Raw genomic sequence first — 21,974 nt, 5'->3', positions numbered from 1 at the left:
GCGATACCACAGATATTCTTCAGAAGTTGTCAAATGTACATCAGTATAACCTGAGTGTTTATGGGGCCAATGACTTTCAATCCTCACATCCTGACCTCAAAGAAGTGGCAAAGGAAATAGCTCCATATAAAAACAAGGACAACGCTGCAAAGTAACAGTCATTGATCATTTAATGGCTATACCCTTAGGAAACACAGTTGACTTTTCAGACGGTTAGACAGTACACTCTCACACACACACTATCACATCTTATTTAACCATGAAAGACTCATTTGTCGTGTGGATTTCAAACGGATCCCACTCAGACCTCTGACACACCAGTGGAGGGTCCTGAGTGTCAGTCTCTTAGCTCTGGGGATGGAAGGCCAGCCAGGTGTGACGGCTCTCAGACTGGCTTGTCATGCTGTTATCTGTTGTTATTTGGACTCTGAACAAAGTTGACGGAGTAGGATCCCGTGCCTGTATCCTGGTTCATCTGGAAGTTTGAGGTGGACAGACCAAAAGGCCGTAGGAACATATTGCCCAGGTCCTTCAGCTTGCCTATGGACAAACAGACAGGGTAAAGGCAAAATACACAAAGACTAAATTATGACAAAAATTGTGATGAAAACAATAAAATGACCAATAACACATGAAAACATTTCCATTTAGGTCCGTATTATTAAACAACCTTTCTCCTTCCTACCTACACACTGGTTTACCACTCCCAGCCTAGTGAGTAACAGCTGAATCCACACAACATTATAGGTGACCATGATGGAACAGAACCACCCTAAAACTGCAATGGCATGTTGCAGCCACCCTCACTTGCTAACAATCTGATTTAACATATCACAGTGCACCATTCAGTGTTTCTTGCCGATCAGTGAATGTACTTTAGTCTCTAGCCTTTTGAAACGTTCCCCTGGGGGTCCAATCTATGCAAAGCAAGAGAAAAGCAGTAGGTGTAAAATACAAAAAGGTCTCATACCCATCATCTCTTCCTTCAGCTTCTCATTTCGCTCGTGGATCTGTTGTGGAAGCCGCTGTATGGAGGAGATAGAAAGAGAGTCAGTCAGTCAAGGTGGCTGGTTACTATTCTGTGGCCCCAACATTACACACACACAACAGTGCACATCAGATATGATTTAGCTCCCTCTGATCTCACAACCTTTACTTGTTTGGAATAGAACTTCAAGGACATGGTGTTACTACTTTACCCCCTGGTTGTCTTGACAACATCACTGTGGTGGGACTATTGCGTTACACTTGTCCTTAACCCCTGGACAAGAGCTAGTAACCTCAGACGTAGTGGGAAAGGGGGATACATAGTCAGTTGTACAACTGAACGCCTTCAACTGAAATGTGTCTTCCGCATTTAACCAGAGGGTGCGGGGGGCTGCCTTAATCGATATCCACGTCTTCGGCGCCCGGGGAACAGTGGGTTAACTGCCTTGCTCAGGGGCAGAACGACATATTTTACCTTGTCAGCTAAGGGATTCGATCCAGCAACCTTTCGGTTACAGGCCCAACGCTCTAACCACTAGGCCGCCCCACAGGTTTTCCCCCTCAATCCATCACAGTAATATCTCATTATCCACCTCAGGTCAGAAGGACCCCTTTTCTCTGCTTTGTAATTATTGGCATATTATATCTAGGGCGCTGGTCTATACAGCATGCCTCCAAAGACAGAGTGCCTTCAGAAAGTATTCACACCCCTCAACCTTTTCCACATTTTGTTGCGTTTGAATCTGAATTTTAAATGGATTAAATTGAGATTCTCCTCACTGGCCTACAGTGCATTCGGAAAGTATTCATACCCCTTGACTATTTCCACATTTTGTTACGTTACAGCCTTATTCTAAAATGGATGAAATAGCTTTTTTCCCCTCAATCTACACACAATACCGCCTAACGACAAACCAAAAACAGGTTGAGACATTTTTGCAAATACAAAACTGAAATATCAAATTTTCATAAGTATTCAGACCTTTTACTCAGTATTTTGTTGAAGCACCTTCGGCAGCGATCACAGCCTCGAGTCTTCTTGGGTATGACACTATAAGCTTGACATAGCTGTATTTGGAGAGTTTCTCCCATTCTTCTCTGCAGATCCTCTCAAGCTCTGTCAGGTTGAATGGGGAGCGTCGCTACACAGCTATTTTCAGGTCTCTCCAGAGAAGTTCAATCGGGTTCTAGTCTGGGCTCTGGCTGGGCTACTCGAGGACATTCAGAGACTTGTCCCTATGCCACTTCTGCGTTGTCTTGGCTGTGTGCTTAGGGTCGTTATCCTGTTGGAAGGAGAACCTTCGCCCCAGTCTGAGGTCCTGAGAGCTCTGGAGCAGGTTTTTAATCAAGTATCTCTGTACTTTGTTCCGTTCATCTTTCCCTCGACCCTGATTAGTCTCCCAGTCCCTGCCACTGAAAAACAACCCCACAGCATGATGCTGCCACCACCATGCCTCACCGTAGGGATGGTGCCAGGTTTCCTCCAGACGAGACGCTTGGCATTCAGGCCAAAGAGTTTGATCTTGGTTTCATCAGACCAGAGAATCTTGTTTCTCATGGTCTGAGAGTCCTTTAGGTGCCTTTTGGCAAACTCCAAGCGGGCTGTCATGTGTCTTTTACTAAGGAGCGGTTTCCGCCTGGTCAATCTACCATAAATTCCTGATTGTTGGAGTGCTGCAGAGATGGTAGGCCTTCTGGAAGATTCTCCCATTTCCACAAGAGGAACTATGGAGCTATGTCAAAGTGACAATCGGGTTCTTGGTCACCTCCCTGACCGAGGCCCTTCTCCCCCGATTGCGCAGTTTGGCCAGGCGGCAGGCTCTAGGAAAAGTCTTGGAGGTTCCAACCTTCCATTTAAGAATTATGGAGTTCACTGTGTTCTTGGGGACCTTTAAAAAGGTGCAGAAATGTTTTTGTACCCTTCCCCAGATCTGTGACTCGACACAATCCTGTCTCTGAGCTCTACGGACAATTTCTTCGACCGCATGGCTTGGTTTTTGCTCTGAGATGCACTGTCTACTGTGGGACTTTGTATAGACAGCGTGCCTTTCCAAATCATGTCCAATTGAATTTACCACAGATGGACTCCAATCAAGTTGTAGAAACTTGGACTCTCGAATGATGATCGATGGAAACAGGATGCACCTAAGCTCAATTTCGAGTATCATAGCAAAGGGTCTGAATACTTACGTAAATAAGATATTTCTGTTCATTTGTTATGAATTTGCAAACATTTAAAAAAAAATACGCTTTCTCTTTGTCATTATGGGGTATTGTGTGTAAATTGATGAGGAAATGTAATCCATTTTAGAATAAGGCTGTAACATAATAAAATGTGGGAAAAGTAAAGGGGTCTGAATACTTTCTGAATTCACTGTACACACAATACCCCATAATGTCAAAGTTGAATTATGTTCTTCTAATTTGTTTTATTTTTTACAAATGAATTAATGAAAAGATAAAATGTCTAGAGTCAATAAGTATTCAACCCATTTGTTATGGCAAGCCTAAATAAGTTCAGGAGTAAAAATGTGCTTAACAAGTCACATAGTAAATTGCATGGACTCACTCCGTGTGCAACAAGTGTTTAACATGATTTTTGAATGACTACCTCATCTCTGTACCCCACCCATACAATTATCTGTAAGGTTCCTCAGTTGAGCAGTACATTTCAAACACAGATTCAACCACAAATACCAGAGAGGCTTTTCAATGGCTTGCAAAGAAGGGCACCTAATGGTAGATCGCAAAAAAGATAAAATAAATAAATAAATAAGCAGACATTGAATATCTATTTGAGTATGGTGAAGTTATTATTTACACCTTGGATGTTGTATCAATACACCCAGTAACTACAAAGACGTCCTTCCTAACTCAGTTGCCGGAGAAGAAGGAAACCGCTCAGGGATTTCACCATGGTGACTTTAAAACAGTTACAGAGTTTAAAGGCTGTGCAAGGAGAAAACACTGTAGTTACTCCACAATACTAACCTAATTGACAGAGTGACAAGGCACTAAAGTAATACTGCAAAAAAAATAGGCAAAGCAATTCACTTTCTTCCTGAATAGAAAGTGTTATTGGATTTTCCCCAAACATAGCACATTACTGAGTACCACTCTCCATATTTCAAGTATAGCGGTGGCAGCATCATGCTATTGGTATGCTTGTAATTGTTAAGGACCGGGGAGTTTAAGATAAAAAATAAACAGAATGGAGCTAAGCACAGGCAAAATCCTAGAGGAAAACCTGGTTCAGTCTGCATTCCACCAGACACAGGAAGATGCATTCACCTTTCAGCAGGACAATAACATAAAACACAAGGCCAAATCTACACTTAACAAAAATACAGTGAATGTTCCCGAGTGGCCGAGTTACAATTTTGACTTAAATCTACTTGAAAATCTATGGCAAGACTTTAAAATGGTTGTCTAGCAATGACCAACAACCAATTTGACAGATCTGTGTGTAAAACTCTTAGAGACTCACAGCTGTAATCACTGCTAAAGGTGCTTCTACAAAGTATTGACTCAGGGTTGTGAATACTTATGTAAATGAGATATTTCTGTATTTCATTTAATCAATCAATTTGAAAATGTCTCAAAAATGTCTAAAAACAATTCACTGTCTATGGGTCATTGTGTGTAGATTGGCAGATAATAAATATATATTTAATTCATGCAGTAACAACAAAATGTGGAATAAGTCAAACGGTATGAATACTTTCTGAAGGCTCTGTAACTGCTCTCATCTCACATTATCCATTCTAGACCAAACAAAGGAAATCTGGAGCTGTTGGGAGGAGTGGAGTTGATTCTTGGGTACGTGTGTGTGTGTCAGGGCCGGAGGAGATACATTAGACAGAGTATTTTGAGACCATTTAGTGTCTTCCGGTGTAGTTTCATATGAAAGTAATTGCACTATGCTCCTTCCTCTCCGTATTTTATCTGTCTTCTCCTTGCCTCGGTCTACTCTTCTGTTTCAGGCCAGGCCAAGATGGGGCGACCGCGTTCCAAATGGTTCCTAATCCCTTATAAAGTGCACTAGGATAGGCCAGTTGTGCGCACCCGTAGGGCGGCACACAATTGGCCCAGCGGCATCCGGGTTAGGCCGGGGTAACCCGTCATTGTATGATAAGATTTTGTTCTTAAGTGATTTGCCTAGTTAAATAAAGGTTAAAAATGTTTTTTTAAAGAACTGGGCAATATGGACAAAAATCCATGTTGCAATAAATTGCCTGAATTGATGCGATGATGATAAATAGAACAATACGTTTATAACATTAATGTCGAGCACCAGTTATTATTATTATATTTTAAACTACTACTACTACTACTAGGTTGATGGTTGTAGCCAACAATTGTCCCATTAACAATGACCCATATTAGCAAACTTATTTAATTTCAAACTTCACATTTCTCTAGTATAGGCTACTTGTCGTAATTAACGATTTCAGCAAAATGCCTGCGATAAGCGGTCGGTGTCGATCATTTTGGGTTTATCGTCCCTGCTCTACTACTTAGTGCACTATATATGTAATAGGGTGCCATTTGAGATGCGTGCGCTGTGAGCTTGTGTTGTGTAAGCCGCCTCCTCATGGCTACATTAGTAAGAGCTGCTGCTTGGCTCCTGTTGCTATGCATGGCCTCATTCAGAACAAAAAAAAACATCTCTACCCTTGACACAGATACAGCCAACTCCAGCACAGACAGCCTCATTGAATGGAAAGATGAAAAACCCTTTGTCCAAGCCATTTCAGTTTGCCTCACATCAATATTGCAAGTTAAACAGTGATGATCAATTCGAACCCTAGCTATTGAACAAGCAAGATCAATGAAATTGTCAAATAAGTGGGCCTCATATCAAAATCTTGTTTTTTCATCCAACATGTAAAACCCAACCCTTATACAGTAGAGTAGTCTCCAAGTGTTAAAAGTGAACTATGTGCATCTACTGAATAGTGACCGTTAAGTGCAAGCTTTCTCTGTTCTGCTAAATCGTTACTTTGAGTTAAATGTCCGTTTTTGCCACTAACCATGCAGGCCTCTCTGGCTGAAGGAAGGTTTGGGTCTTTCTCCAGAGCAGCCTTGTAGTCTTCCAAAGCCTCATCCAGCTTGTCTGTTTTCTCATAGAGCTCTGCCCTCCGCAGGATCGCCCGCATGTAGTTTGGGCTCAACTCTATAGCTGGAGGTGAAAGAAAACAAGGAAACAAATGTTCAGAGTGCTAGTTATGTAGCAATGGGTATGAATAAATGTAATTCACCCAAATCTGCACCTGGTGTTGGTGATTTTGATAATAGCAACTGCAATTTACCGGATACACCTGGTTTGGGTGAACAGAAAATATGTAGACACATGGGGGGGGTCTGGAGTGGGCAGTGTGTTTGCTACACACACCATACACTGGTAAAGCAGGACACTGGGTCCCAGACAGGTCAATCATCTGACATGGTTGAATTACAATACATACAGATTTATCAGTCTCACCTTTTGTGCAGTCAGCAATGGCTTTCTCATTCTTATCCTGTTGGCGGGGAAAAAAGGTTTGATTGAAACTCAAGTCTGCATTTTGTGTGTATTTGTCTAGGTGTTGTACATTTGTTTGGGTGGAATAGTTATGAGATGACATCATCAACTCCAAATGACCTGTTGATGTCTTGACACATAGGACTCGAATGAATCAGGCAAGAGCATAGTTCCCATTCAAACCTATAGCTACAGTGGAGTACCACTAGGTGTCACAAGAGCTCTGCGTCTTTTTGCCCCACCACTAAACCTCGCACATGACTTCGCAATAGTAGAAGATAGTTTACTTGATACAATTGTGCCATAAAAGGTACACTTTAGCCATATGTTATAATTTATATTAGGTAGCCGTCTGATAAGTTATTTTGACAGAACAAACAGAAGTTTAGGAAACCTCAGGAGGGTAATAACAATCAACTAGATAAACTCAGATAGGTCCTTAGAATTCCCCACTTGGTTAAGTTTATTGTTACCATCAGTCTTACCAGGTGCAGGCGGGCAGCAGCACGGTTAGAGAAGAGAATAGCCCTCTCCTTGCTGTAACACACAGGGCACACTCCCAAAGCTGCCGTGTAAGACTCCTCTGCCTCAGTGTGCTCTAGGAAGATAAAGGGTCAGTCAATTCCTATTTGACACGTTTCCTCTAACAGCCGCCCTACAGCAGCTTACCTCCACTCTTGAACTGACTGTTCCCCTTGTCCTTTAGTGTCATGCTCTCCTCTCTGCGGCTCTATGGCACAAAGGAAACAAACATTAAACACAAAAGATGGGGAGCTTATGCAATGTCAACTTACTAAGCACCAAATGATGGTTGTAGAGTTTCAAGTTGCAAAAAAAGCATATTGCATTTTGGTGAGTTATTATTATAACAGAAACACGTTGTAGGAAACTAATGTTTAGACTAGGATAAAATTCACCTCCTTTTCTTCCTCTGTCAGGACTTTCTCCACTTCTCTCAGATACTCCTCGTCAAACTCAGGAGCTGGGTTCTCCTCTCCTTTCAGTTCAGTATCAGAATCTCCCCCTTCAACTGCCAAACTCATGTCTTCTTCAGTGCACTCATCCCAACTCTCTTTCTCCTCCTCCATTCCTTCACCTCTCTCCCCCTCTTTATCTTCCAATATTGTCGTTCTCACCCCTGACAACTCAGCTTCTCCTAACTCTGCATTGATGTGTACTTCCTCTGTGTTTTGTGAGTTGTTCAATCTGACTGTCTCTTTACGGTCTCCCTCTGCTCCCTGGCATAATGGTGGGGCTTCTGAACAGTCAGTCTTCCTTTCCTTGTCACCCATGGAGCCGTCTGCTCCATCCAGAGACTCCTCACAGTCAAAGAAGGCATCGTCCTCCTGCTCAGTACCCCTGTGGGCTGCTGTGCTTTGGCTGTCTGGACATTCATGCTGTTCGGATACTCTCATAGCATTGGTCAGAGAGTTGGTCATCTTGTCAAGGAGCGCCTCGGACTCCTTTTCCGCTGTGGAATCCATACAATTTTCTCCCTGTACAAAACTTCACATAAGAAGAAGGCGTTGTAGTCAGTTCTACATTCTGTCAATTTAACCTGCATCTCAGTTTAACATTAGGATAGACTATGTTACAGTGCACTGAGATACCATTGACCAGAGATAATATAATTCACATAGCTAGCCAGAGCCGTGGTCTCGAGCGCTCAAATCTCAGCTAGCAGGGTGATTCTCATTAAAACAGTTTTAAAATGTCTGTAGCAAATTGAGTTACAAAACCATGATGCATCTGAAAAAATCAACTATCATTCTGAGGACTAAGATGTGTCGTTTTTGGGAAAGTGTCTTATTTTAAATACATTAACATTTAACACATTTTTTTAATTTTCACCCCAAAATCTCATTACCGAAATGCGTCAGGATTAATTTCTCGGGTCATTTTATGAAATGTTTTATTTGAATAAAACAAAATACAAAGTGTACAAAGCATTAGAAACACCTGCTCTTTCCATGCCATAGCTTTCACCAAGTGTTGGATTCTAGCTTGAAATATGTTCAGAACTTAACAACGGGGAGGAGACAGGTTAAAGACTTTTAAGCCTGGAGACAACTGAGACACAGATTGTGTATGTGTGCCATTCAGAGGCTGAATGGGCAAGAAAATATGTAAGTGCATTTGAACAGGGTATGATAGTAGGTGCCAGGTGCACCGGTTTGAGTCAAGAACTGCAACGCTGATGGGTTTTTCACACTCAACATGGGCCAGCATCAGTGTGGAATGCCTTCTAGAGTCCATAAACTGCCGCAACTCAAAAATAGGAGTGGAGGCTAACATAGCAGCAAAGGGGGGACCATTTCCACATTAATGCCCATGATTTTGGAATGAGATGTATGACAAGCAGGTGTCCACATACTTTTGGTAATGTAGTGTATTTCTTTTCAAGGACCATCAATTTGTAATAGTTCTTATTTTGCAATTGTTTCTAGTCGCCACCAGATGTGTGGACACCAGATATGTGGACACCTGCTCATGGATCATCTCATTCCAAAATCATGGGTATTAATATGGAGTTGGTTCCCCCTTTGCTGCTATAACAGCTTCCACTCTTTTGGGAAGGCTTTCCACTAGATGTTTGAACATTACTGTCGGGACTTGCTTCCATTCAGCCACAAGAGCATTAGTGAGGTCGGGCACCGATGTTGGGCGATTAGGCCTGGCTCGCAGTCCAATTCATCTCAAAGGTGTTCGATGGGGTGATGTCAGGGCTCTGTGTAGGCCAGTCAAGTTCTTCCACACCGATCAACAAATCATATCTGTATGGACCTCGCTTTGTTCACGGGGGCATTGTCATGCTGAAATAGGAAGGGCCTTCCACAAACGGTTGCTACAAAGTTGGAAGCACAGAATCATCTAGAATGTCATTGTATGCTGAAGCATTAAGATTTCCCTTCACTGAAACTAAGGGTCCCCGAACCATGAAAAACAGCCCCAGAACATTAGTCCTCCTGCACCAAACGCTACAGTTGGCGCTATACATTGGGGAAGGTACGTTCTCCAGGCTTCCGCCAAACCCAGAGTTGACCGTCGGACTGCCAGATGTGCCACGTTGAAAGTCACTGAGCTCTTCAGTAAGGCCATTTACTGCCAATGTTTGTCTATGGAGATTGCATGGCTGTGTGCTCGATTTTAAACATCTGTTAGCAAAGGGTGTGGCTGAAATAGCCGAATCCACTAATTTGAAAGGATGACCACATACTGTTGTATATATATAGTGTACATGAGTGGTAAATCAGTACTGATGTTGTAATTTGAGTAGTGATGAGCAGAATTTAGGACATACTGGTAAACACACATTTCCCATTCATATTCCTAAACAATTCCAGCTTAATGATAGTATTGTACACTGAACAAAAATATGAAATGCAACATGTAAAGTGTTGGTCCCATGTTTCATGAGCTGAAATAAAAGATCCCAGAAACTTTCCATACGCACAAAAATCGTATTTTCTCAAATTTTGTGCACAAATTTGTTTACATCCCTGTTAGTGAGTATTTTTTCCTTTGCCAAGATAATCCATCCACCTGACAGATGTGGCATATCAAGAAGCTGATTAAACCGCATGATCCTTACACAGGTGCACCTCGTGCTGGGGACAATAAAAGGCCACTCTAAAATGTCACAACACAATGCCACAGATGTCTCAAGTTTTGAGGGAGCATACAATTGGCATGCCGACTGCAGGAATGTCCAGCAGAACTGTTGACAGATCATTTCATGTTATTTTCTCTACCGTAAGCCACCTCCAACGTTGTTTTAGAGAATTTGGCAGTACGTCCAACAGGACTCACAACCGCAGACCACATGTATGGCGTTGTGTGGGCGAGCGATTTGCTGTCACCACTGTAAACACAGTGCCCCATGGTGGCGGTGGGGTTATGGTATGGGCAGGCATAAGCTACGGACAACGAACACAATTACATTTTATTGATGGCAATTTGAATGCACAGAGATACTGTGACGAGATCCTAGACACATTGTCGTGCCATTCATCCTCTGTCATCACCTCAAAGTTTCAGCATGATAATGCACGGCTCCATGTCACAAGGATCTGCACACAATTCCTGGAAATTGAAAATGTCCCAGTTCTTCTATGGCCTGCATAATCACCAGATATCTCACCCCTTTACCATGTTTGGGATGCTCTGGATCGACATGTACAACAGCGTGTTCCAGCTCTCTTAATATCCAGAAACTTCGCACACCCATTGAAGAGAAGTGGGACAACATTCCACGGGCCACAATCAACAGCCTAATCAACTCTATGCAAAGGAGATGCAAAGTTTTCTGATCCACTCTCATACCTTTTTGTAAGGTATCTGTGACCAACAGATGCATATCTGTATTCCCAGTTATGTGGAATCCATAGATAAGGGCCTAATGAATTTATTTCAATTGACTGATTTCCTTACGTGTACTGCAACAGCGAAATATTCAAAATTGTTGCATGTTGCGTTTATATTTTGGGGTATTTGAGAATCTACTACTTAACAACTACGAAAAAGCGTCTTGCTTCCAACTGGCAGCTTTATAGTGTCACCGGTCGGGAGAAGGGCGGGTGGGCTGTGTGAGGAAAACGGCATGCGAACTGTCACCAGAACGGCAGGAGCTGGGCTGCCGCTTGATAAAGCTGAATATCCCGGGCGCCCCTGAATGAGGAGATTGGCAAAAAAAGCACTTGAGCTTGTTGAAGAGAAAAAGTCACAATGTAGAACTGGCGCCAGAGCAGGATGCAGTGTTGTGTCTCTCCCCCTTCATGTGGCTCTTCAGGGCCGATTCACCCATGCTGGCAATGTCGAAGTCTGAAGCATTTTATTGCACCTTACACGGTGTGGGCTGGTTGGGTTCAGTGATATATGGTAAAAAAAAATTGGGTAAACTATAATGAACAAAAATATAAAACAAGTAATTCGTTGGTCACATGTTTCATGAACTGAACTAAAAGATCCCAGACATGTCCCATACGCAAAAAAAGCAAGATTGAATCTACATTTGCCCAGCATTTTAGCTATCGATATGATGTTTGGCAGCGCCTAATCAGTCAGTTCTGTAACTGCCTGGCTGGGTGGCAGTGTGGGTGTAATGAGCGAGCTCGCCTGGCAACCAGAACGCAAAACACGTGAGGAAATAAAACTCAATAGTCTGCCTGGAAATTCATTTGCAGAGTGTAAGGCATAGCACAGAGAATGTTCGACCAACCTTTACTTGGGAGACAAACACTTCTTCTAAACTTCCATGTGTAGTTGCAGTGGTTTGTTTGAATTCAGAAAATGCTTTGTTATTCAATAAAAATAAAAAACGATCCATTAAGTAATCCAACGTGCACTCTGCCATCTTGTATTTTTAAAATCTTCCCATTGATCGAGAGGCGAGTGTCATCATGACATGCTGCACTTTGGGTAGGACATCCGTCTCAATCAATAACAGAAGATTTGAAGTGGCAGCGATGGCAGCGTACATATTGTTGGATTACTTAATGGAGAAATATTTTTTATTTAATTGAATAACAGAGCATTTTCTAAATTCAAACAAACCCCCTGCAACTACACATGGAAGTTTAGAAGATGTGTTTTGTCTTCAAAGTCAGGAATTGAGGAAGTATCGCCAAGTAAAGGTTGGTCGAACATTCTCTGTGCTATGCTTTACACTACCTACTGTGTAACAGCTGTATGGAAGCATTCATATACAGTGACTTCAGGAAGTATTCACACCCCTTTACTTTTTCCATATTTTGTTGTGCTACAGCCTGAATTTAAAATGGATTAAAATGTAGCTTTTGTCACTGGCCTACGACACACAATACCCCATAATGTCAAAGTGGATTTGTTAAAAAAAAATGTTTTACAAATTAATAAAAAATGAAAAGCTGAAATGTATTTAGTCAATAAGTATTCAACCCCTTTGTTATGGCAAGCCTAAATAAGTTCAGGAGTAAAAATGTGCTTAACAAGTCACATAATACGTTGCATGGACTCACTGTGTGCAATAATAGTGTTTAACATGAGTTTTGAATGACTACCTCATATATGTACCCCACACAAACAATTATTTGTAAGGTCCCTCAGTTGAGCAGTAACCTATTAGTAAAACCAATAAAAAGTAGACATTGAAAATCTCTTTGAGCATATTAATTACACTTTGGATGTTGTATCAATACACCCAGTCATTACAAAGATAAAGGAGTCCTTCCTAACTCAGTTGCCGGAGAAGAAGGAAACCGCTCAGGAATTTCACCACGAGGCCAATGGTAACTTTTAAAACAGAGTTTAATGGCTGTGATAGGAGATAACTGAGGATGGATCAACAACACTGTAGTTACTCCACAATACTAACCTGATTTACACAGTGAAAAGATAGAAGACTGCACAGAATCAAAATATTCCAAAACATGCATCCTGTTTGCAATAAGGCGCTAATGTAATACTGTCAAAAAATTTGACAAAGTACGCTCGGATTACAGCCTCAAGTGTTCCGCCCTACTCAACCGGTGTTGCTCATTCAGCCGACAGAAACTTCCAACCGGTTCTCCCCATTAAGCAACGAGATTAAGTCAGAGGCCGAGCCTTCTCAGGTTTCTCCTCCACCCGCTACGGGTCTGAGCCGCCGAAGCCTCCCACCATTAGCTCTGACAAACTAAAAACCCTAGTCATTGGCAACTTCATTACCCACAATATTAGATTTAAAAAGAATCATCCAGCGATCATACACTGTTTACCAGGGGGCAGACCTACCAGCGTAAAGGCTAATCTGAAGATGGCCCTGGCTAAGGCTAAAACTGGCGAGTGTAGAAAGTATAGGGTTATTGTTATCCACGTCTGAAACAACGATGTTAGGATGAAACAGTCAGAGGTCACAAAGTGCAACACAGCTTCAGCGTGTAAATCAGCTAGAAAGATGTCTCGGCGTCGAGTAATTGTCTCTGGCCCCCTCCCAGTTAGGGGGAGTGATGAGCTCTACAGTCTCACAACTTAATCGCTGGTTGAAAACTGTTTTCTGCCCCTCCCAAAAGATAGCATTTGTAGATAATTGGCCCTCTTTCTGGGACTCACCCACAAACAGGACCATGCCTGGCCTGCTGAGGCGTGACAGACTCCATCCTAGCTGGAGGGGTGCTCTCATCTTATCTATGAACATAGACAGGGCTCTAACTCCTCTAGCTCCACAATGAGATAGCCAGCCTGCCAGCTTAGAGTCTGCCACTAGCACAGTCAGTGTAGTCAGCTCAGCTATCCCCATTGAGACTGTGTCTGTGCCTCGATCTAGGCTAAGCAAAACAAAACATGGTTGTGTTCGCCTTCGCAATCTCACTGGAATAAAGACCTCCTCCATTCCTCTCATTATTGAAAGAGATTGAGATCTCACATCTCAAAATAGTGTTACTTAATGTTAGATCCCTCACTTCCAAGGAAGTCAGTCAATTAACTAATCACTGATCATAATCTTGATGTGATTGGCCTGACTGAAACATGGCTCAAGCCTGATGAATTTCCTGTGTTAATTGAGGCCTCTCCTCCTGGTTACACTAGTGACCATATCCCCTGTGCATCCTGCAAAAGGTGGAGGTGTTGCTAACATTTATGGACAGCAAATTTCAATTTATAAAAAAGAAAATGACTGCGTTTTCATCTTTTGAGCTTCTAGTCATGTTATCTATGCAGCCTACTTATAGTTACTGTTTACTTTATTGTATATCTAAATGTTTTTCCTCATAACCCTGAACAATTGGACCACCATTTTATTAAGTTTGCAATCGCAACAAATAATCTGCTCAAACCCCAACCAAGGATCAACAAAAGCTGTGCTATAAATTCTCGGACAACCCAAAGATTCCTAGACGCCCTTCCAGACTTCCTCTACCTACCTAAGGACGTTGGAGTACAGAAATCAGTTAACCACCTAACTGAGGATCTTAACTTAACCTTGTATCATACCCTTGACACAGTCGCACCCCTAAAAACAAAAAACATTTGTCTCGAAGAATTTGCTCCCTGGTTTACAGAAAATACTCGAGCCCTGATGCAAGCTTCCAGAAAATTGGAACGGAAATGGCGCTCCACCAAACTGGAAGTCTTCCGACTAGCTTGGAAATACAGCACCGTGAAATATCAAAGAGCCCTCACTGCTGCTTGAGCATCCTATTTTTCCAACCTAATTAAGGAGAATAAGAACAATCCAACATTTATTTTTGATACTGTGGCAAAGCTAACTAAAAAGCATTCAACAAGAGAGGATAGCTTTCACTTCAGCAGTGATAAATTCATGAACATCTTTGATGAAAAGATAATTATCATTAGAAAGCAAATTACAGACTCCACTTTGAATCTGCGTATGTCTCCAAAACTTAGTTGTCCCGAGTCTGCACAGAACTGCCAGGACCTAGGATCAACAGAAACACTAAAGTTTTTAAATCCTGGAGCTCTTGACACATTTTGGAAAATAGTAATTGCCTCTAAACCATCAAACTGCATACTGGACCCTATTCCAACTAAACTTCTGAAAGTGCTACTTCCTGTACTTGCCCACCCCCCTATGTTGAACATAATAAATTACTCCCTATCCACCGGATGTGCACCAAACTCACGGAAAGTGGCAGTAATAAAGCCTCTTGAAAAAGCCTAACCTTGACATGGAAAATGTAAAAAAAATATATATATAATAATAATAAAAAATATTTTAAAAATCATCCTATATCAACTCTCCCATTCCTTGCAAACATGAAATGCTTCAGTCTGGTTTTAGACCCCATCATAGCACTGAGACTGCCCTCGTGGTGTGAAATTACCTTTTAATGCCGTCAGACCAAGGCTCTGCATCTGTCCTTGTGCTCCTAGACATTAGTACTGCTTTTGGCACCATCGATCACCACATTCTTTTGGAGAGATTAGAAACCCTAATTGGTCTACCAGACAAGTTCTTGACTGGTTTAAATCTTATATGTCATAAAGATATCAGAGACGACTCTGTGGATGGTTTGGCCTCTGACAAATCAATTGTAATAGGCGTTCCTCAAGGTTGCCTACCCTGGAAGCCTCTGTTTCAGACATAAGTGGATGGCATCAAATGTTTTACTTTTAAACTTGGACAAAACAGAGATGCTAGTTCTAGGTCGCAAGAAACAAAGAGAGCTGCTGTTGGATCTGACAATTATTCTTGATGGTTGTACAGTCGTCTCAAATAAAACTTGTGAAAGACCTCAGCGTTACTCTGGACCCTGATCTCTCTTTTGACGAACATATCAAGAATATTTCAAGGACAGCTTTTCTCCACCTTCGTAACATTGCAAAAATCAGAAACTATTTGTGCTAAACACAGTTGCTAGAATCCTGACTAAAACCCCCAAAATGTATCATATTACTCCAGTGCTAGCCTCTCTACATTGGCTTCCTGTTAAGGCTAGGGCTGATTTCAAGGTTTTACTGCTAAAGCATTACATGGGCTTGATCCTACCTATCTCTCCAATTTGATCCTGCCGTACATACCTACACGTACGCTACGGTTACAAGACACAGGCCTCCTTATTGTCCCTATAATTTGCTAGGAAACAGCTGAAGGCAGGGCCTTCTCCTATAGAGCTCCATTTTTATTGAATGGTCTGCATAGCCATGTGAGAGACGCAGACTCTGTCTTGATCTTTAAGTCTTTACTGAAGACTCATCTCTTCAGTAGGTCCTATGATTGAGTGTAGTCTGGCCCATGGGTACGAAGGTGAACGGCAAGGCACTGGAGCAACGAACTGCCCTTGCTGTCTCTGCCTGGCCGGTTCCACTCTCTCCACTGGGATTCTCTGTCTCTGACCCTATTACGCGGCCTGAGTCACTGGCTTACTGTGCTCTGCCTTGCCGTCCCTAGGAGGGGTGCGTGACTTGAGTGGGTTGAGTCACAGAAGTAATCTTCCTGTCCGGTTTTGCACCCCCTCAGGCTCATGCGGTGGAGATCTTCGTGGGCTATACTCAGCCTTGTCTCAGGGTAGTAAATTGGTGGTCTGTTGATATCCCTCTAGTGGGGTTATATACTGCCTGGTTGGCCCTGTCTGTGGGTATTGTCGGACAAGGCCACAGTATCCCCCGACACACCCTTCTCTCAGTCTCTAGTATCTTTGCTGCAATAGTCTATGTGCCGGGGGGGCTAGGGTCAGTCTGTTATATCTGGTGTAAATCTCATGTCTTATCTAGTGTCCTGTGTGAATTTAAGTATGCTCCCTCTAATTAGCTCGCTCTCCCTCCACTCCCGGAGGACCTGAGCCCTAGGATAATTCCTCAGGACTACCTGGCCTGATGACTCCTGGCTGTCCCCAGTCCACCTGGTCATGCTACTGCTCCAGTTTCAACTGTTCTACCTGCGGCTAGGAAACCCTGACCTGTTCACCGGACGTGCTACCTTTTCCCAGCTGTTTTCGACTCTCTCTCTACTGCACCTGCTGTCTCGACCTCTGAATGCTCGGCTATGAAAAGCCAACTGACATTTACTCCTGAGGTACAGACCAGTTGCACCCTCTACAACCGCTGTGATTATTTGGCACTGCTGGTCATCTATGAACGTTTGAATATCTTGAAGAACAATCTGTCCTTAAATGGCCATGTACTCTTATAATCTCCACCCGGCACAGCAAGAAGAGGACTTTGAGCCTGGTTCCTCCCTAGGTTTCTTCCTAGGGTCCTGCCTTTTTAGGGAGTTTTCCCTAGCCACTGTGCTTCTACATCTGCATTGCTTGCTGTTTGGGGTTTAAGGCTGGGTTTCTGTATAGCACGTTGTGACATCTGCTGATGTAAAAAGGACTTTATAAAAATATGATTTATTGATTGAATTAACATCTTGTCCTAAATACAAAGTGTTATGTTTGGGTTAAATCCAATATAACACATTTCTGAGTACCCCTCTCCATATTTTCAATCATAGTGGTGGCTGCATCATGTAACGGGTACGCTTGTACTCATTAAGGACTGAGGAGTTTTTCAGGATCAAAAAAAAAAAACTCTGGAGCTAAGCACAGGCAAAATCCTAGAGGAAAACCTGGTTCAGTCTGCTTTCCACCAGACACGGGGAGATGAATTCACCTTTCAGCAGTACAATAATCTAAAAACAAGGCCAAATCTACACTGGAGTTGCTTACCAAGAAGACAGTGAATGTTCCTGAGTGGCCGAGTTACAGTTTTGACTTAAATTTACTTGAAAATCTATGGCAAGACCTGAAAATGGTTGTCTAGCAATGATCAACAACCAGTTTGACAGAGCTTAAAGAATTTTGAAAAGAATAAATGGGCAAATATTGCACAATCCAGGTGTGTAAAGTTCTTAGACTTAGCCAGAAAGACAAACTACTGTAATCATTGCCAAAGGTGATTCTACAAAGTATTGACTCAGGGGTGTGACTACTTATGTAAATGTGATCTTTCTGTATTTCATTTTCAGTAAATGTGCTAACATTTCTAAAAGCATGTATTCACTTTGTCATTGTGGGGTATTGTGTGTAGATGGGTGAGAAATGTATTTAAACCAATTTGAATTCAGGCTGTAACAACAAATACGGAATAAATCAAGGGGTATGAATACTTTGAAGGCAATGTATCACCGTCGTTTAAGCCTCTTGTTGTCAGCTCCCTCTCTAACACGAATGTAGAGGCATGGACACTTTTTAAAAACTTCTAGCTACTACGTTCGCTACAAAACTGTTTACTTAATATTAGCATTATGTTTACTTATCTAGCAGCAAAAAAACATTTTTACTTCAGCGATAAAGCTAACGTTAGCTTGCTAGCTAGTCAGCTAAGTTCATGCGTTAGCTAGCTAGCATAATGCTACCTAACAGTTACAGACCCAAATTATACACATTGTGACATTTGAATTATGTTTTCTATATATATTTCAATACTTGAAGCTAAATTACTTCTTCACCATCGCAAACATATATATATATTTTTACAATGGTTCGTTAAGGAGTATAATATTGCACATTTACGATTTAGTACAGTCCTACCTCTACTCACGATGACGTTTCCTCTGTAAACAATGCTTCCGCTTGTTTATCCAATCACATAAGGGTTACGACCCCGAGGAACTCTGGGACATGTAGTCATTAAGGAAACACTTGGCTTAATGAATGTTTCACATAAATACTGTCTGTTTCGTCACAGAATTATTATTTGGTTTCACCCTGAAGAAAACCATTAAAAACCGAATAATGAATGAATGAATCTCTCTCAAACGTGCCTTTCAGAAACCCAGCTAACAATTCTAGGGAGAGAAAGCGTTTTTGTAATGTTACTCGAATGTTTGAGTGTTCTATCTATTTTAGCAAGAATATTAGAATATTTTGGTGTTAAAGTTAGGTGAACATTCCCTCAATGTCAAGCAGAAGTGATTTAGAACGTGTTTGCAATGTTCACAAAATATACTACATTAATGTTCTAGATGTGTTATATGGGACATTGCAAGAACATTCATGTGTCCAGTTAGGAGAATATTCCCTTAACGTCCCACCAAACATACACAGGACATGGATGCCATGTTCTCACAATACAAGATATTAATGTTCTAGACAAGGTTCATGGAAATGTTGCAAGAACATTTCTGTGTATCAGTTGTCAGGATGTCTTCTGATGGTCTCAAAGAAACATTGTCCAAAAAATGTATACTTCATTAAACATCACACCTTGTTACTGTTGTCAAGCACATCAAGGCCTTGATTGGTGAACCGCTGATTCATTTTCAGCTCTTTTTGTCTGTTGACAAGTTTAGGGATACTCACACACACAGTGGTGTTTCACATACAGTGGTGTTTTCAACTTACATATTTGACACACTTTGCATGTTCATTTATACAGCAATTATTATTTAACATGTCATCACCTGGGCTTTGAACTCACAAACCTCTTGGTTTACAGTACTCAGATATTCTTGCTACGCCACCATGTCTGTGTCAGTTATCAGTTAATTTGACTATTCTCTCATCATTCTCTCATTTCCTTATTTAAACTATTTAAGATATTTCTGTATAGTTGTTTAATGGTTTTGGCACATAATAACCTGTTATAATGATAGTCCTGAACCACTATGATCAATGCAAGTTTTTCTTGAGTGTACTTTGAACAGAGCTCAGATTTACTTCAAAGTGCATTCACCCTATTGCTTAGACATATCAAGTTGTTTCAGACCTACAAAAGTGCATTGTTCAGAGGAGCTGGGGTTTCTTCTGGACAATATTCTCCTACCCCACAGAAAAGTCGACATATAAATGCTTTTGCAACGTTCCCATGAAACATGTCTAGAACATTATTTTATGTTCTGAGAACATGGTAACCATGTTCTGGGTAAGTTCTATTTTACATTATTAAGGGAATGGACTCTTGGAAACATTCCTTGCACATCAAAGGAACATTCCTATTAAAACATTAGATGTATCCCGTGCTGCTCAGTTGGTAGAACATGGCACTTGCAACACCAGGGTTGTGGGTTTAAATCCCACGGGGACCAGCATGAAAATGTGTGCTCTGGATAAGACTTTCTGCTAAACAACTTAATTGTTAATGAGACTAAGGGAACATTCTCTAAAGCTGTGGGAATGTTTGTTGTTAGCTGCGATCTGTGTGAAGATTAGCCCACATTCTTCTTATTGAAGGGCTCTGGAATCAATGAATGGGCTTGGTTGAACTGGATGGAGTGTAGAGAAGGTTATTTGACTGGATAAAACCCTGTATCAGTAATTTCTCATTTGTGGAGCCCAGTTAGCGCTAAAACATTCATCGTCAACATCCCTTTGAGATGACTTTTATGTATTTGCTAGAAAAAGTCTTAACTATGCACAAGAGATGGTACTTGCTCTACAAATCCAAATGCTGTTATCTTGGGTACAAATTATACAAGTTGTGGGACCATTTTCGGAGGGAGAAAAGGGTATTATTGAGATCAAATGCCATGGACAGATACATCCTCAAAATGTGCTTTATAGCTGAATGCTGACATAGAAAATGTCTCTCACATTCTCTGCTGAACATCTATTTTTATGATGTTCACAGTATTCTGTATCACTGAATGGATTAGGGACATATTTGCAAAGGAGTGTGTTCTTGACCCTGATGATAAACGTCATACCTTGACCTCTGCTGCTATGCTTTCATGCTGCCATCGAACAGACAGTGCTTAAGATCATTACTTGCATCGTTCTTTCAGGCTACCAAATTCCACAAGACCCAGACAAGTGATGCCACACTTAATAAGGAGCTTATTTTCTGGTCCTTTATCACCTAGCGAATGCTGTTGTTCACCCACAATAAATACTGTTGATACTGGAATGTGTGATCTATTAAGTTATCCATAAATATTTGTCCCATTCCCTTAAAAGGAGGGTGATATGTATGTTATAACTTTCATTATAATAATGAAACTGAGAAATGATGAGGAACAGCCAGGAACGTTCATAAATCACGTTTATTTAACCAGTCAATCAAAACTAAATAACAATGTACTACAAATCAATTTACTTACACAGAAATCACCTCTGTGCTGTCTTATCTGTGTCTGCTGAACAGAATGTACAGTGATTGGTAGGAGAAATGGAGTAGTATACTGTACATTTCTAACAGTCCGTTCTCCCTCACTTAGTCCAGCTGTAAAGTAATCATTTTTTTCTGAATTAAGATCGATACATTTTAATATGACTACATGTTTTCAAGAGAGCTAACATCTATTATTGTTATTAGTAGTATTTCTGAATTAAGGCATTTGATTTTACAATATCTTTAAATTTAGATCGATCTTAGAGCTTGCAAGAAAGGCATTTCACTGTACTTGTGCACATGACATTAAAACATGAAATCTGAACAGCCATAGAGGGTCTTGATTTTAATTTCATTTAATGTATTTAATTGAAATCTTAATTGGCATAGTTAGATTGTTACTGCACTGTCCCTCTAAATTGTTTGTTAAATAAAACATTTCTATCACATATATCGCCATCAATCACAAGTTTAGCAGATGTGAACTACAAACGCTGCAGATGTGTACAAACGCTGCAATACGATACTGTAAATAAAGATACATCACACATATATATATATACATGCCTTCATACAATACAAATTTATTTTCAGTGGCTGTTATGGAATACTACATGTACATTCTTAAATTGAGAAAACAAACCCAAATGCACATGGGGATTGATGTCAAAAATGAACCTGAATGATCTCAACATAATGCTTTCAATAGCCTTTACTGGGCAGATAGCTATCAAATATATATGTTTCACTAAACATACAAATATAACAAATACAATATGACAAGAAGAATATGTTTCACCCTCCAAAATAGTCGAGACGATTGTCTTTTACACACACTGAGTGTACGAAAGATTACGAATACTTTCCTAAACTCAGCAAAAAAAGAAACATCCCTTTTTCAGGACCCTGACTTTCAAATCCAAATAACTTCACAGATCTTCATTGAATAGGG

At 41.1% G+C, this 21,974-nt stretch overlaps 1 protein-coding gene across 1 annotated transcript; it reads right to left on the bottom strand.

Annotated features, from left to right (window-relative positions):
• Positions 1–152: 152 nt before the first annotated feature.
• On the bottom strand, positions 153–18,552 carry LOC129821888 (tetratricopeptide repeat protein 1-like). Its single transcript, XM_055879613.1, has 8 exons — positions 18,505–18,552; positions 7,429–8,017; positions 7,181–7,241; positions 6,997–7,109; positions 6,473–6,509; positions 6,021–6,169; positions 971–1,025; positions 153–540 (listed from the first exon to the last, which is right to left on the bottom strand). Exons 2-8 carry the CDS (start codon positions 7,993–7,995, stop codon positions 407–409), a joined length of 1,116 nt encoding a protein of 371 aa, XP_055735588.1. The 5' UTR covers positions 7,996–8,017; positions 18,505–18,552; the 3' UTR covers positions 153–406.
• Positions 18,553–21,974: the final 3,422 nt, after the last annotated feature.

This window comes from Salvelinus fontinalis, chromosome 2, assembly GCF_029448725.1.
Source record: "Salvelinus fontinalis isolate EN_2023a chromosome 2, ASM2944872v1, whole genome shotgun sequence".
NCBI classification, from domain to species: Eukaryota; Metazoa; Chordata; class Actinopteri; order Salmoniformes; family Salmonidae; genus Salvelinus; species Salvelinus fontinalis.
The sequence above is the reverse complement of the archived record's forward strand: the minus strand, read 5'-3'. Positions and strand labels throughout refer to the sequence as shown.